At 47.6% G+C, this 17500-nt stretch overlaps 1 protein-coding gene across 1 annotated transcript in view; it reads left to right on the top strand.

Annotated features, from left to right (window-relative positions):
* Window positions 1–17500, top strand: part of cacna2d1a (calcium channel, voltage-dependent, alpha 2/delta subunit 1a) — a gene marked incomplete at both ends in the record, with an annotated part of 108407 nt that overhangs the window by 23988 nt on the left and 66919 nt on the right. Inside the window, one exon of the mRNA XM_084448015.1 lies at window positions 17357–17416. Coding sequence (XP_084304141.1) covers window positions 17357–17416 — 60 coding nt within the window. The remainder of the gene's footprint in view (window positions 1–17356; window positions 17417–17500) is intronic.

A 17500-nucleotide genomic window follows, 5' to 3' on the forward strand; every position in this document is an offset into this window, starting at 1 on the left:
CACTCCATCCAGTTTGAATATGAATGATCTTTAAGCATTTGGGGTGAACATTTACCCTACACTCCCTATGCGTAATGGTCCCTAGAAATAGTAGACCACAAGACAACTGGAAGTTGGAAGCTATGATACAACATAACAATACCATACATCCTAGATGCACCCTCTGTACAATTTTGTGACCAAATGCAAATACTATGTTTGAGCCAAGGGTGAAAAACAGTGCAGTGGACAATGGAAGAAAGGCATTCTAAGAGAGCAACGGAAAACATTTAACAGTGATGAATGTGAAGCGCTTGTCCGTCTCTATAAGCCCCAAACACAAACCCTGCCGGTGTTCCCTTCAAATGTGTCCCCAAGGGATATTCCCTACGTTTTTAGGGTGGGGCCAAAAGCATATAGATGGATCCAAGAAGTCCCCAGGCCCCTCCCTTTGTCGCCATGGCAGCATGTCTCGGCCGGCCCAATTCACTTAGACTGATGGTTGCTGTCATTAACTTAATCAGGAGCCATCTTGGATTGGCGGGACTATCTGTTCTGTCTCAGCGATTCAGTCCGAGCTCTGCCTGACGGTCACGCCTGGCGGTCATGTGACTTACTGTATCAGACGTTTGAAGAGGATATATTGATAGAAGACTGGGTTCCCTCCCTAACACACACACACACACACACACACACACACACACACACACACACACACACACACACACCCTGTGGGCGTGGGCACCAGCTGCAAACGCACAGCAGGCTTCTCTCTCCCCTTCTCTCTTCCTTTTTTCTGGCGTCTTGCAACCACACATCTGCCCACAAGACACAGCGTTCCCTCCCTTCTTATTCATCCTCTGTCTGACTTTCTATCTTTTCATTTTTCAATTTTAGCAAGTTCCCCCCACCCGCCGACCCCCTTAAATGTACTATCCAGACCTTGCATAAAATGCAGAGCTAATGATCTCCTTACCGAGCTCTTACTTCACGTCGCAAGCAGTTAGGACACGGTGTTAAGCCCGCATGAGCCCAAAACGCTACGTTCACGCCCCCTTCCACCTCTAAACAGTAATTGCAAACTTAAAAAGAGCAAAGAACCTTCTAAAGGAACTCAACTTTATAACCCCAGAAGAACATTCTAAAGGAACTCAACTTTATAACCCCAGAAGAACCGTCTAAAGGTACTGCTTTGGTATCTCCGTGGTGTCTCCAGACATCTTTGGTCTCCCGTGGTGTCTCCAGACATATATGGTCTCTCCATGGTGTCTCCAGACATATTTGGTCTCTCCGTGGTGTCTTCAGACGTATTGGGTCTCTCTGTGGTGTCTCCAGACATATTTGGTCTCTCCGTGGTGTCTCCAGACTTCTTTGGTCTCTCCGTGGTGTCTCCAGACATCTTTGGTCTCTCCGTGGTGTCTCCAGACATATTTGGTCTCTCCGTGGTGTCTCCAGACATCTTTGGTCTCTCCGTGGTGTCTCCAGACATCTTTGGTCTCTCCGTGGTGTCTTCAGACGTATTGGGTCTCTCTGTGGTGTCTCCAGACTTCTTTGGTCTCTCCGTGGTGTCTCCAGACATCTTTGGTCTCTCCGTGGTGTCTCCAGACTTCTTTGATCTCTCCGTGGTGTCTCCAGAACTCTCTGCGGCAGAAAAAAATGAAAATAACTCATAGATTTAAGCAATTGACCACTCGAGGCAATGGGTTACAGGGGATTTTACCACAGCTACGGGGCGTTGCTAAAACCCCCGTAGCTGTGGTAAAATCCCCTGTAACCCACTGCCTCGAGTGGTCAATTGCTTTTCTACAACGGTTACTACATATATATATATTCACAAAAAACACTCACAGTAGTAACATTCAATCATTTATTTACCGCTCATTCTTATCATTTTAGTATTTACAAAATCTTCCGCGATAGGCTATAGTTCTGAATTAAATGGTTGCCAGGCAACATAGGCTATCTCGCCTATTTGGGGTTGGCCTTTTCACATAAGTCATAAGGCATAATTCAGGTTGTTCACGTTTATTTGAATATTTCCAGCTATGGTGCAGTTATTAAACAGTTCTCCAGAGCACTCTTGCTCGTAGGAGTGTGGAAGTGTTGGAGTCGGACTGATGAGTGGGTTTTTGTAATAGGATACGTAAAAGGCGAGTGGTTGCTACGCCTACCGCTTGATTTTATCAATGGCCTCGTCAATGAGATTGACGGCGCATTAATACTAATTGTTATGCGGTCGCAGCCATGGGTTACAGAGTATTTTACCACGGCTGCTAGCCAATCAGAATCAAGTATCCCAACTCTCCGTTGTAGAAAGCTGTTTATATTCTACTTGTGCTTACGTAAGAGTATTATATCGCTCTCAAGACGTTTGGATCCAAGTTTGGATGTACAGACAAGAAATACAGATAGGCAGAGAGACACACACAGAGACAGACACAAACAGACACACACACACACACACACACACACACACACACACACACACACAAAGCATAAAATATACACAGGCACACACATTTTGTAATCTCTACTTCCTGCAGACAAATCTATTTTGTCCCTTTTTGCCATCTCATCCCTCCCCCTCTCTCCATCCTCCCTCGTCCTCTTCCTTTCCTCTTGGTTTTATCTATGACATGCTCACTCCTTTCTTTCCCTCCCTCCATCCCTCCCTCCGTCTCTCTCGTGTTAGTAGTTGCTGTGTGATTTTATGGCCGCCTGGCAGAAGGGATATGGAGGATAAACATTGCTGAAAAGGGGGAAATATTTCACTACAGAAACCTGGGAAATCTTGAGAAGTCTTGCCTATAACTCTCTCTCTCTCCCTCCCTCTCTCTCTCTCCCTCCCTCTCTCTCTCTCTCTCTCTCCTTCCCTCTCTCTCTCTCTCTCTACCTCTCTCTCTCTCTCCCTCCCTCTCTCCCTCTCTCTCTCTCTCTCTCTCTCTCTCCCTCTCTCTCCCTCTCTCTCTCCCTCCCTCCGACCTGTCTCATTTTCTCTCTTATTCTCTCTTCTCACTGTCTTATTCTCTGACCTGTTTCTCCATCTCTCTCTGTTTGTTTAGTTTAGTCCGCTGCCCCCCCCCCTCTCTCTCTCTCTCTCTCTCCCTCCCTCTCTCTATCTCTCTCTCTCTCACTCTCTCTCTATGACTCAGAATCTTCACTTGACTATTGTCAGATAATCCCTCTGTCATCACACTAGACCGGAGAGCAGAGGTGGAAATGTCCCAGAAACCTTCAGGGGGGGTTAACTGTAAGACTCCACAGGTGGTCTTACCAGGCTTAGATGTTCAGATTACGGGTTTGCCAAGCCTCAAAGCCACGGTTTCTGTTGGGAGAGACCTTCTCCTAGCTGGATGGCCTACCATGGCTGGGCCCCATCTGCCCTTGCTACTTGTCCATAGCTGGGACAGTGTCCACACCAGGGCGGGTCCATAGCTGGGACAGTGTCCACGCCAGGGCGGGTCCATAGCTGGGACAGTGTCCACGCCAGGGCGTGTCCATAGCTGGGACAGTGTCCACGCCAGGGCGTGTCCATAGCTGGGACAGTGTCCACGCAAGGGCGGGTCCATAGCTGGGACAGTGTCCACGCCAGGGCGTGTCCATAGCTGGGACAGTGTCCACGCCAGGGCGGGTCCATAGCTGGGACAGTGTCCACGCCAGGGCGTGTCCATAGCTGGGACAGTGTCCACGCCAGGGCGTGTCCATAGCTGGGACAGTGTCCACGCCAGGGCGGGTCCATAGCTGGGACAGTGTCCACGCCAGGGCGTGTCCATAGCTGGGACAGTGTCCATGCCAGGGCGGGTCCATAGCTGGGACAGTGTCCACACGCCGGTGGATCTCCGCCTGCTCCGAGATCCCCTACAGTTCAGCCTAGGGCCGCAAGATACCCAGCTACCGCCCTTGGCCATGAGGGGGCGCTGCAAAAGTCCGCCGGTGAGATGGCCAGGTGTGTGGAGGACCGGGATAACTGGAGACGAAGACGGGAGGCCCGTCTGTGGACGACCCGATGATGACGGGAAACACCTCAACACTTCCAGCGGGCTGTGTTAAGTGGTCCTGGATATCACTGACAGGGTGATCCCCAGCTGTACCTACAGTACAGAGCACTGAGACGCATACTGTCATTTGAGCTGGTACGGTATGTGTGTGTGTGTGTGTGTGTGTGTGTGTGTGTGTGTGTGTGTGTGCCTGTATCGATTTGACCTCTCTTTGGCGGCTATTGCCCTGGGGTGTTGCTTTCCTTCATATCTTGGCCACCCCTGGCTCTCTCATCAATTATTTACCTTCCTTTTATACCAAACTTGGATGGGGCCTGTGGTTAACTTCTCCTGGTGGAATAGTCCACTTTCCCTGACCATAGGGGTGACATCAGATATGGTTTGTTTTGCGCGTGTGGTCCAGAGCCATTTAAGGATGGAGCTAATCTCACCTAATGCAAATTGGTTCTATACGCCGTCTCATGAGAAGGTTAAAACGCTCTGGGTGGACGAGCAGAGCCGAGACGTGAGGAAGGTTCTTCCGTCCCAGACTGTTCCCAGATCAGCTCGTGGGGCTCTGAACCCAGGAGAGGACAGCTTCCCGTCCACAGAAGCCCCCGCTCCGAGGAACAGGGCCCTCTGCCAGCCAGACGCCAGACAGACAGAACTATTGACCCTCAGTGGGTGACATCATCATTCAGAGAGAGAGAGAGAGAGAGAGAACAGAGAGAGAGACATTTGAGAAGAGCGGTAGGGATAGCGGCCGAGATAGTGAGAGGGGGCCAGGTGGGCGAATAAAGAAACAGATAATAAATCCATGTATTGTTGTTGAGAGACAGAGAGAGGTAGAGAGAGAGAGACAATGGAACCAGCAGAGTAGTCGGTAGCGTACTGTGCATTTGAATATTGATTGGGGACGTGGTTATTTCAGTCTGGGGATTGGGTTGCATTAGTGCTTTGGCAGAGCACCTAAAAGCCTCTGGCTCCCCACCAGATCCAGCCAGTTGGCCGCCATCTTGGAAACAAAACAGTTTCAGCCTTCTAGCCCCGGCTGTTCTGCTGATATATATCTCTCCGGGTGAACGCGACTTGAGGCTCTGATGGATGGAAAAAAATCAACACCACTTCCCTAATTAGGGCTGAGTGTATCTGGAAAACCGATCCTTTAAAAAGAAGGTTTTTTTGTGTGTGTAAAGTCTTAATTGCCGGGAGAGTTAAGTGTGAAGTCCACGCATGCCGAGGAGAGCGCCAGGGACGGATGTTTTGGGGCTCGCGCCGGGTCCCTGGGGGGGGGGGGAGCGAGGGGCCGTAGCCACGGCGCCGCGAGGGCTCGGATGCTGCCCTGTTGCCATGGCGCCCGGTCGCTAAGCGACGCCGGCCTTCATAAACATATGCCATGTTGTAGACTCTGAAACTTCTATTCTCAGCTTGCGTTCGCTACCACAGGAAAAAAAAAAAAAACACCCCAAAAAACATCTGAGTAACCCTGCCAAGCAACCGTTGATCTATTTTATGAAAATACATTGATGTTTGTCTGGAGATACCGGAGCTCATTGTGTCAACCTAGGAGAACGTGAACAAAAGCGGAGGTATTTCAGAGGGCCATTAGACGAGCTGTGCTTCAGCGTGTAACAACGCGCTGGCGGGTAATTATAGTGGAGTGTGTGTATGAGGCGTCTGATAGTCTGCTAATAGTACTGGGCTTGTGACGCTGACGAGGGTGACACTGAGCATCATTAAACACTGGAGTTAAAGCCTTGTTAGCACACACTCCAAACACACACACATAAAGACACACACACACACAAACATACACACACACCGTAGAAAAATGTGCTTGGGAGTGTAGGTGTGCGTGTGTGCGTGTTTGTTTCCTTCATTATGTGTCTGTGTGAGTATGTGTGTGTGTGTGTTCATTATTATGTTGTGTGTGTGTGTGTGTGTGTGTTTCCTTCCAACACTAGAGTGTTCTGTTCAGGTGACAGCAGGTGATGGAATGATTGTGTCCACAAAGCAGACATTTGTTTTCCAACATAAGGAAGTAGTGTAATTAACCATGACCAGGCACCTGCTAACATCTCACACCGGCGGTTCAGTCAAACAGAGCATCTACCAACACTTACTAAAGTCCCAGCCTCAGCCCCTGTGTACAGTGAATCTGAATCAGTGTGTGAAGTGAATCTGAATCTGAATCAGTGTGTGAAGTGAATCTGAATCTGAATCAGTGTGTGAAGTGAATCTGAATCAGTGTGAATCTGAATCGGTGTGTGAAGTGAATCTGAATCTGAATCGGTGTGTGAAGTGAATCTGAATCTGAATCAGTGCGTGAAGGGAATCTGAATCTGAATCAGTGCGTGAAGGGAATCTGAATCAGTGTGCGACGCCTATTCAGCTCCGACTAGTATCCCACACAAGTGCTGCAGGAAATCCCAGAGGTGGTTATCAGGTGGCGGGGGATGCATTCTCGGGTCGTAGTGGGAGAGGAGCGTTTCAGAATAACTAGCGCGCTCCAAACAGGAGCGTGTGGATTGAGCAGGAGCTGGTGATAAGTCACTGAGCTGAGGTACAGCCAGAGAGGGGCGGGGGTCGTTTCAAACGCACCTCTTCCCTCACACCGGTTAAAGACGCTTCGTCAAAGAAGGTGTGATGAGGAGGTGCGGTTACTATGGCAGCCGCAATTCATTTAAATTCATTTTGGGACGGAGGTGGAGGGAGAGGGAAGGGAGTATACTCTCGCGGTTTCCTGCGGTAGGCCTATTACATGAGCGCCAGCTGTTGTTGTCGTCTTTTCTCTCTCGTCCTCCTTCTCTGCACGCCTTACGCATCCCTTGCTCTCTCGCTCTCTCTCTCTCTCTCTCTCTCTCTCTCCCCCCTCTCTCTCTCTCTCTCTCTCTCTCTCTCCATTCCTCCATCTTTCTTGCTCTTCCTGTCTGTCCCTCTCCTCCTCTCTGCCTCTATTGCCTCCCTTCCTCACACACACACACACACACACACACACACACACACGGATATCTCAGCTCTGTGAAATCCATGTGTGTGAGCTCTGAGCGGTGTGGGGTCCTCCAGGGGGCCTGGGTCCAGAGGTGTGAGCCAGCTTCCTCTCGCCCTGCTGACAGGTGGCGCGGCCCCGCTGGGAACCAGCGCGCCTCGGGCCTCAGCGGCTCCCCGGGTACCGCTGCACTCCCTCTCCTCTCCACGCCTGACGAGCCAGGGGGGGGGGGGGGGCGTACAGTACTGTCACGGAGTCAAAATAGGGCCAGAAGTATTGAGCGAGCGAAGACATGTTTTGAGCAGGCGAAGCATGTTTTGAGCGAGAGAAGAAAAGGTTTTTAAGCAAGGAGATCTGTTACACATTACTACGCTCGCGCAAAAACATGCTCCACTTACTCAAAACTGTTCGTCCTTTGCTCCAATGCTCTTGACCCTATTTTGACTCCATACGGGGCTACCGTAAGCACAGTGAGGTCACCGCACCTTGAGCCAGCATGGCTGCTTTCCTGCTACTCTGAGTCCGGACGTGTCTCGAGCTAAGACGGAAACTTTCCTGCTCCATGCCTCTGCTTCTGCGCCAGGCGACCGTGATGCATATGGTATCGCGGTGACCTTAGACAATGACGTAGCCGCATTTTCGCCATGAGGGGGGTCGGAGCACAGAGTTAAAAGCAGATGATTGGACCGTGGCAACGTCTCAATTTTTGAAATTGCTGGACCATAATCTTTAATATCTTTCATAAACTTCCGGCAATCAACACCACTATAAAAGCAGATGACATTGAACAGATTGCACTCTGTGGTAAAGAATTATATTTCACAGGAATTGAAGTTACTTTGGTTCTGATCAAAACTTGGACCCATATGCTTATGTTTTCATGCACCAGAGGCCAGGATCCCTCCTTGGGGAACAGGTGTTTTATATATGCTTGTTCAAGGAGGAAACCAGAAGGGAAAACAAGATGAGAGATGGAAACAGCGGACGAGTGCGTCTCACTGAGATCAAATACGCTGATTCGGCACAGGTGTCTTTCGCTCCGCCCGCAACCGGTCGACGCCGTGTCCCTTTATGTCTGATGGTAAAACAGCTGCAGTCTCCACAGTCTCCCGCAGAACGACAAGAGGATGAATGACTACGCGTTGCAATGCGGGCATCGGCTGTGTGAGCCGTTCTGCCTTTGAAAGGGGCCGTCTGTAGCTCAGGAGGAAGAGCGGGTCGTCCAGTGACCGTAGGGTCGCCTAATTGTTGTCCCCTTGCTGACAGCTGTTAATATTTAATGTTTAGAATGTCGGGGAAAGGGTTGAATCACAGTTTTGATATGGGCTATGAGAGGGTCTGAGGGAGTGTGTGTGTGTGTGTGTGTGTGTGTGTGTGTGGGCTCAGCCAGCAGTGACTCATTTTCCAACTCTCATAATTATTTACCACTTCCTGTGTCCCTCCCGATCTCGTCCCAGCTGTCATGTTCATTCTGTGTGTCTGATTGAATTTCTTATTCTCCCTCCCTCTCTCTCTATCTCGAATGAAATCAGGCGTAGATCAACTGATTTTCACTTTTTTCTACCTTTGGAAACTCAATGTTTTGTCGTTGTTGAAATGTCAACAAGTGCTTGATATGATTGCAGATTGGAGTATGTCACGTGTTTGTGTGTGTGTGTGTGTGTGTGTGTGTGTGTGTGTGTGTGTGTGTGCACGCATGTGGGTGTGTGCGTGCGTGTGTTTTGTTCGGGGTTGGGTGAACAAATCTCAAAGTATATCATTAAAAACTCTGTGGGGATACTGTAATAACCAGTCGCCTCATTGATAACCACCCAAACCACTGACAATCATTCCATCAGACATTGGCAGAAAAATCAACCGAGTGCTAGGCTAGTCTGGAATGATTCACTGATTCACCTTGATTGGTCAGATGTCTTGGTCCTCAGGTACATGAGTAACAAAATGACTCACAAAAGTTAAGAGTTTAATGGTTCTTGAAAATGTACTGATTATTAATTCAGTATAGTGTAACTCTGCCCAATTGACAGACTTCTCAAGATCTAAATTCTCCTATCCAATGATGCCCTTACATTGTCCAATCACAGATTAGCTTGGAAACCATGAAATATCCTTACACATACGGATGATGGCCCTAGCTAATGGCTGACCAGTGCCCCTCACCTGTCCCTAACCAGTGAGATGTGGAGGTAGTGGTCCACCTCCAATAGGTGATATAAGTCCCTTAAGCAGGCCTATCTTATAATGCAGTACATCTCCCACTAGCTAGCTACCTCAAACAGTGGACAGATTTAGTGCAGTGACTGGATAATGGGCCTAGCTCACAGCTAGCGGCTATTTGGACAGAGTTAGCTCACTCTCCTAAAAATACAAAGGCACATTCTGGAACTCCCTTCATTAATGACACTGGGGGGACTCTGCTCTTCCTCAAATAAACCAGTTAATGGAACAGGCAGTCATCCCACCATGACACTCTCAGCCCCTGCAGCGTTTAGCCAACCTTGGAGGAACGTTGAGAGAATGCTGTGAGCGAGCTGTGACTGGATCCAGCTGTAATTGGTGGTTGGTTGCCAGGGACCTGACAAAACTGGTGGAAGGAGTGCTGGAGGAGGGAGGACTGGCTGTCTAGCTAGCACACAGATTAGTCCTAACTGGCATTTAACGACTTCAGAAGACCACACCAGCAACTGGGATTATTCAAGGAAATTCAGCGGAACAGAATGAATGATTGACAATAATGATGAACAGAATGATTGGTTGACAATGTTAAGTGAATGGATGGATGGAGGGAGGGAGACTGTGTATCCAGGCTTCGGGTTATCTGTCCTTCAGGTTATCTACTGGGCTTTGAGGAGCTCAGAGCCCTGCATGGTACCTGGATAGCAGATAGAGGGGTTCAGAGCCCTGCATGGTACCTGGATAGCAGATAGAGGGGTTCAGAGCCCTGCATGGTACCTGGATAGCAGATAGAGGGGTTCAGGGGTGTGAAAGCAGAGCAACGATAGAGATAACAGGCAGGCTAGGTGGTAACAGGTGTGTCTAGTTGAGGTGATTGGCAGGGCGTGGCCAGGTGCATCTCGTTTGATTGATGGCGGTGCTGTGCTCTGGTCTTTCTCCTCCTGAACCTGTTATTCTAACTCTATATCAGTGGAAAGTTGACTATTCAAGAAAAAAAAAAGGTTTAAATATTCTCACACATTCTCAAAGATTTGAGGTTTGAGTTTTACATTTATCGATAGGCATAAAGCCCAATTTATGGTTTTCATGTAACTGAAATAACAGGCTGCTTTGGCAATCATAGTCAGTTATGTATTCAGCCCTCAAACACTCAGTAGGGACACAAAAAAGATGTGTGTCATCAGCACACGTTTTATTTGATCGAGTTTGGCAGAGTTTGGCCTTTTTTCCGCTTTTAAAAGCAGCAATGAGTTCGCCCTCAGACATATTGGTAGATAGGACATGCAACTTATACTGAGTCTAGTAAAACATTAATGACTATGCAGACTTCAGTTCACTTCTCATTGTGGATTAACATCCACAGAGAAGATTATATTGTTTTCTGTACAAATCATGAAATCTGTCTGTCAGTCTCCGGTTTTAACTTAACGCGCGGCAGGCCACCAAAACTCTCCGGGTTGCCATGGAGACGACGAGAAGTGTCGCTGAAGCATGAATGCTAGATTTCAAGCGACACTTTTCAAGAAGCATAAATTAGGCTTTAGTCTTCTTCTGATTAAGTACGTAATTAGTCAATAAGAATTTCTACTGACTCTGTACACAACAGACATTGTCAGAGCTAATGTGTCACTAGATCAGAATCACAATCAGAATTTGTTTATTGCCATTGTACTTTACATACATAGGATTTTTTTTCGACACTGTGGTGCTTACAACAAATAGAAATTGTTTCTGAGGACACATCCGTCCATTGGGGGGGGTGGCAGATGTGTGTGTGTGTGTGAGGGTGGGGGGGGGGGAGTGTTGTCAGTCACAACAGCAGATGCTGGTGCTTCCTGTGCCGTCCTGCGCTTCCCCACACATGAATGAGACAGCAGGAGTGTTCCTGACCCCCTCCTCAGACAGACGGGGGAGGTGCTGGAGGAACTGGAACAGTGTGTGTGAGACGGGGAGGTGTTTGCGGGTGGTGTCTTGTGTGTGTGTGTCTGTGTGTGTGTGAGAGTGTGAAATAGAAAGAAAATAATGGATATAGGAAAAGAGAGGTGTTGCGTGTGTGTGTGTGTGTGTGTGTGTGTGTGCGTGCGTGCGTGCGTGCATGTGTGCGTGTGAGAGAGAGAGTGGATGAAATAGACAAAAGAATGGATATAGGAAAAGAGAGGTGTATGTGTGTGCGTGTGTGTGTGAGAGAGAGAGAGAGAGAGAGAGAATCGGAGAGGCATATTCGCCCTCTTCCGGACTCCATTATCTGAGCTCTCCTCCTCTCTCTCTCCTCCCCTCTCTCTCCTCCGCTCTCTCTTTATCTCTAATAGCTAGGGTCTCACGCACACACACACACACACACACACACACACACACATTAGTGTTGTGCCATTGATGATGAGGTACCCTCCATCCATTAGCCTAGGCAAGGCCACAGCAGGAGGCTTCAATTCCTACTGTAATTAGTCCCTGATTGTGCCTTTTTTTGTCCTTACTGCTGGAACACAACAACCTCCCCTTGGGGATAAATAAAGTATCTATCCATCCATTCATCCATCCATCCAACCATCCATCCATCCATGTACATAGGTTAACAGGTGGGAAGGAGCAAAAGATTCAGCTGGAGAACAGGCTTGGTGGGTCAAACCTCCCTGACCCCGTACCCGTGCCCTTTGACCTCCGATGATTCACCTTTGACCCCTTGAGGACCTCACTAATGGACCCTGTGTTTCGCACGCATTTGAGCTAATGTGTAAACCATGTCAGCTGCTGGGAGAGTGTAGAGACGTCTGTGATTGACAGGTAGGCGGGACAGAACTCGGGGGAGAGAGAAGTCACCGGAGTCTTAGACAAATCCAAATATTCAGAGAGCACTTCAGTCCTGAGCCTCGCGCTCTAAATGGACTTCAGCCCTAAACCAGAACTCTTCTTCATGGCATCAGTGGGTGCAGGATGTAGTGCTGTGTTAATTCCACACACTGTACTGTAGGTCAGCCCTGTTGAAGTACCTGTTCAGCCCTGTTGAAGTACCTGTTCAGCCCTGTTGAAGTACCTGGGAGACCCTGCTGAAGCTTTAGAAAAGTCTAGAAAAGGATCCCTGGACAATGGCCGCCTCTTCGCTAGCGCAGTTCAAGGGACGGTTCCGGCTCATTTTGGGTGTCAGAAAGCGTGTCTGAACAGGCCGGTCCTTGGCGTGCTTGTAAGCGGGAAATGGTAAACGGACTGCACTTATATAGCGCCCTTATACCTTAACGGACAGAGAGCCTCATTCACCCATTCACACATTCATTCACCTACCAACGGCGGCCGCTAAACGCTCTGTTGCGGTTTGTGGAATGGACGCCCTGGCTGGAAGAGGCCCTGGTGGAGGTCCGAGCGATGGCAGCTCCTTCCTCGGCGCCTGTATGGCCTCTGCAGCCTCACACCTGCTGGGCTGCGCATCACGTACTTCCATACTATATAGTATGCCAAAGAACGATGTAGTATGTCCCAACAGTACATAGAATGCCACACGCAGTATGGCGAAAATACCAGGATGTCCTATTACATCCGGTCTTATTTTGCAGCATGCAAGCCAGCAGACTTTTCTGGCTCATCTGACCCACAATCCTGTGCGCAGCGGAAATTACGTCACGTGTGCGAATCGCGACAGCTGTGGACGAATGACGCTTTTTGGACTGTGACGGAAATTTCAAGGCACAATGTTATGACAAATTGGTATGTCCCAATTGTATGCCTACTGCGTGCAAATTACGTACTTTCTAGGGGCAGCTGTAGTACGTACTGGTAGTAAAAAGTATGCGACCCAGCCTTGTTCTCAACTATTGAGGCTGCTTCTCTTACAATAGAGCGCTATGCTGTTTTTATCAGTAGCTTTGAGCTACATATCCTGGTCCATGAGTATATAGCTCTCATCTAGAATAGTTCAATGATGTTGTTATCAGAGATGTGTATGCATCAGAGGCTTTTACTGTAGCCCACACTGTCAACCATAATAAAGTGTCAGTTGTGTAATTTTAGACTTATTGACTCTTTTGTGCATTGCTCTTTGAAGGTGTTTTTGAAATGTAATTTGAAAGCTTTGGTGAGAAATCCGATTGATTCAGGGCATTATATCAAAGCTCTCTGATCATTGTATTTGGCATCCTCCAACTGATTCACTAATCACTCCCCCTCTCTCTCTCTCCCTCTCTCTCTCTTGTTCCCTCCTTCTCTCCATTCCTCCCCTATACCCGTCTCTCTGTGTCCTCCGTCCTCCGAGTGATAAACAGCAGCTCTGGGTGTCTGAGAGCATCTGATTCTCTATTTACACTCTTCAGCTGCCTCAGTAATGGATGGAGGGATGAGGTCGGGGCACCAAATGCAGGACAGATTCAACAGACTGGATTCTTTAGTCAGAGGAGGGGAGGAGAGGAGAGGAGAGGAGTAGAGGAGAGGAGAGAGGAGAAGAGGAGGGGAGGAGAGGAGAGGAGGAGCGGGGAGGAGATAAAAGGAGGAGAGGAGAGGGGAGGGGAGAGCAGAGGAGAAGAGAGCAAAGAGATAAAAGAGGTAAAGCAAAAGCAGAAGAGGAGAGAGAATAGGGGAGTGAGGGAGACGTGGGTATCAGGGTGGAGACACCTGTCTCTTTGTAGCTGCTAATTGTTAGTTTGGTGAACCGTGCTTGTCGGATGAGTAGCTCTACTTGAGTAGCTCAGCCAACATTTTATTGTAGCATAAAGGAGACTCAGGTGCAGGAGCAATCAGATCAAAACAGGCGAGCAATCTGGTGGGGGGGGGATCAATATCAGCTTCAGGCAAGTTAGAAAATGAATCCTCTTTGAAATATACTGGGTGTTTGTCTTTGATTATTTTAATGAATCAATTGTGTAATGGTTTCCCTTGGTTGTTGAATGATTGGCATTTCATTGATTGAATTGATTCCAAAGAGCATTCAAATCAGCCATGAGGAGTTTTTCAGTATTTGTTGATTTTAGCGGCACCTGTGGACAAAAGCGGTAGTGTTTTCCTGGAAAGACGACTGCATATCTCTTGCCTAGCCCAGCATTCATTTAGCTGGTTCAGAGGCCAGCGAAAAGACACTACTTGTCAGGAAAACTAGCGACGAGGTACATAAATAGTTTGGTCCTTTCTGGACAACCCGACCAGCCGAGCAGATATCTATAGAATAAACATAGAAACAGCCAATCTTCTCAGGGACGGTTGGATTTGCTAATTTAGGTAATGTAGTGGAATCTGTATTAAAATGAGACTATTTTATAATCAGTCAAAAAGTCCTTGCAGTGGATCTATAGTAGCATAACCAACTTTTGAGGATTTGTTGGGGGGGCATCTTCCCCAGAGTCAGATAAGATGATACATACCCTTCTCTTCTCTGTGTGTACAGGAGGGAGCATTGAGACCTGTTAGCCTAGCTTAGCGTAATTACTGGAAGTAATTACTGGAAGTGGATTTGAAACATTAGCCGAGGCAAACGGCTCTAACGTGTAGAGAAGAGAAGGGTATGTATCTCCTTATCTGACTCTGTGGAAGATAGCAAATAAGCTAATTTCCCCAAAAGTTGGCATGTTCCTTTAAGAATGTCAACCTAGATCCATGATCAAATACAAAGTGAGACTGGATACTGATGTAGCTGGTTAGTTGGCTTGTGATTGTTCAGTCAAACCTCTCTGTGCCAATTAAATATTTTTACCACAGTGAATTAAAACGGCAGTTCAAAGCAGTCAGAATGTAGTCTGAATTAAAATGCTCTCCAACAGTGTTTTGCACGGTTTGAATTTACTTAGCAATGTCGCCCAAGGGTATGTGTGACCATGCTGTTAAATAAAGACTGACTTTTGCATGAACAGTACAATGTTTGTGTGTGTGTGCGTGCGTGCGTGCGTGCGTGCGTGCGTGCGTGCGTGCGTGTGTCTGTCCTCTGTCTGTTATTTCATATGCTAATAGGCTATATTTTGAGGTATACTGTAGATTCAGGTTCTTTCTAGGTTCCAGTTGATATTATATTAGTCAACTGTAGTATATTCATATAGGCTTTACTTTTAGGTCTAGGTTAATAATATATTATTCACATTTATAATATATTGTTTAGAAATTATAAAGAGATATTGAATCCTGAATCTATTGTTTAGTCAGGAACCTAGGAACTGATAAGCAACTGTGGAAAGGAGCAGGACCAAGAATTACAATGTACCTATACTCATACTTGTTGCATATGGCAATATAATCTCTTGAATTTGAACTTGAACTTGTGTGTGTGTCTGTGTGTGTGCCATAAACATAGCTGTCCATAAACATGTCTGTGCAAGACTACTGGGAAACACACATAAAACAAGTATACTCAGCAGCACACACACACACACCCTTCCCTCCCCAAACGTCCACCAAATGAGATGCAACTGGAGAGGTTGTCATGGAAACCACACTTCAAACGGCGGGCGTGTCGTCCGCCCCGGTGGGCGGACCTGCGGTCAGACGGGTAACGAGCGGACATCTTCAGCAGCGTCTGGTTAGGCGGACATGAAGAGGAGCGTGCTGAGTCATCAGCGGCATCGGCGCCGAGGCGCGTGAGGCTCTGGAGGGTGTTCACGCTGTGACTGGGGTCCGATAGATCCATGATGGAAGCACCCGGAGAGTTTGATGAGACCCCCCCCCCCCCCCCCTCGGGTTATTGATCATATCTCAGCTCTTTCCAAAACCATTCAGTAGTCGGTGGGATATTTGAAAACAGAATGAAATAAAATAATGCACTTAATGTGTTTCTTATTAGTGTCAGTAGAGGCGTGTGGTACAGTAGAGATCACATGGTAACAGCTACGTAGTGGTGAAGGGTGATGATGTGCAGTTGACCCTTGGTTTGAATTCGGTCTTTGGTGGATTTAGCAATTCGGTCAAGTTAAACCTTGCAACACGCTAATAGTGGGCTGTGTTCTCCATATCTCTGTGTCAAAAAGTCATCCTCTGCTCCATCCATCAGACTGAGTTCTGATCTGGACTGGTGCCTCCACACAGCTCAAAGAAGCTCAAGGGAAAACGCGAGCTAATTAAGCAAGCGGCACGTAAACCATTAGCTCTCAGATCCCTCAATTTATTCTGAAAGAAAGATAATAACGTGCTTGCAAAGCACTCTGACGGTATCAAGGGTCCCTTGTCTTTTATTAGCTCTAATTGCATTAATTATGCGTTGCTGAAATCATTGTGTTAGAGGAGACGAATATCATGCAAATAGCACAACCCTACAGCCATAAGCTGAGTTAGGTTGGTTCTGGGCGCCCGAGGCCATATCCTTCAGAGACAGAAAGAGAGAGCGCTGGGATAGCCAACCCAAACCCAAACTGCCAACTCACCACAAACAGAAATACAAAACCACTTTAACTGAGCTTCTTGTCACTGCATGTCTCATCTAATTTCACACCAACATTTATTCAGTTATTCATCTTCGACCCCCTAACGATTTTCCTCAATTAATTTTCCCTTTTATGTTCGTCTAATTTCTGTTTGACTCAAGGAACTCCCTACTGTAGAACCTAGTCAAATGAATTGGATTCTGCATTTCCCTGGGGAAATTAGTGGTTCTCTGGGTTTCTAGACCAGGTTGAGATTAAAAGATAGTCCCCCATGATAAACTCATTAACCTATTCGTTATGGCAGATCTGTGTCAAAATGGAGTGGGATCTAATAATAGTGGCGTTATGTCACGCCATATCCTGTTTCACAGTTGCAGGTGTTAAGTGGAAATGAGTTGTTTATACCCACAAGCAATTACGGTGTTGACATCCACGCTGGTGGACGCTGGTGAACTGTGTGTTTGTTTTTTTTGCTTTTGAGTGGGTGAGGTTTTGTGATTAGCACCATGCTAGCAGCAACACACGTTTGATCTCGCCGCGCCCATATTAAACATGTACTAGATGCTCGCGCTGTCGGTCGCACACACAAAAAACGTGTCTGCTAAACGGCATGTTGGAATATTAGCTAAAGTTACATGTTATACATTGAACAATCTCTTCATGGGTTAAATACAGGTCATTAATGTCTCTCTCTCACTCTCTCCCTCTCTCTCTCTCTCTCTCCCTCGCTCTCTCTCTCTCTCCATCCATCTATCTCCATCTCTCTCCCTCTCTATACCCTCTGTCTCATCGTGTGTCTCTCTCTCTCTCTCTCTCTCTCTCTCTCCCTCTCTATACCCTCTGTCTCATCGTGTGTCTCTCTCTCTCTCTCTCTCTCTCTCTCTCTCTCTCTCTCTCTCCCTCTCTGTACCCAGACTCTGGCGGATGCTGCTGAGAGACTTCAGATGGAGCACCAGTGGCAGAATAACTTTGAGGTGAGTGAGTGGTCATCATAGTGAGTAACTTTGGGGTGAGTGAGTGGTCATCATAGTGAGTAACTTTGGGGTGAGTGAGTGGTC

The sequence above is a fragment of the Borostomias antarcticus genome (genome assembly GCF_949987555.1).
Source record: "Borostomias antarcticus genome assembly, chromosome: 13".
Classification (NCBI taxonomy): Eukaryota; Metazoa; Chordata; class Actinopteri; order Stomiiformes; family Stomiidae; genus Borostomias; species Borostomias antarcticus.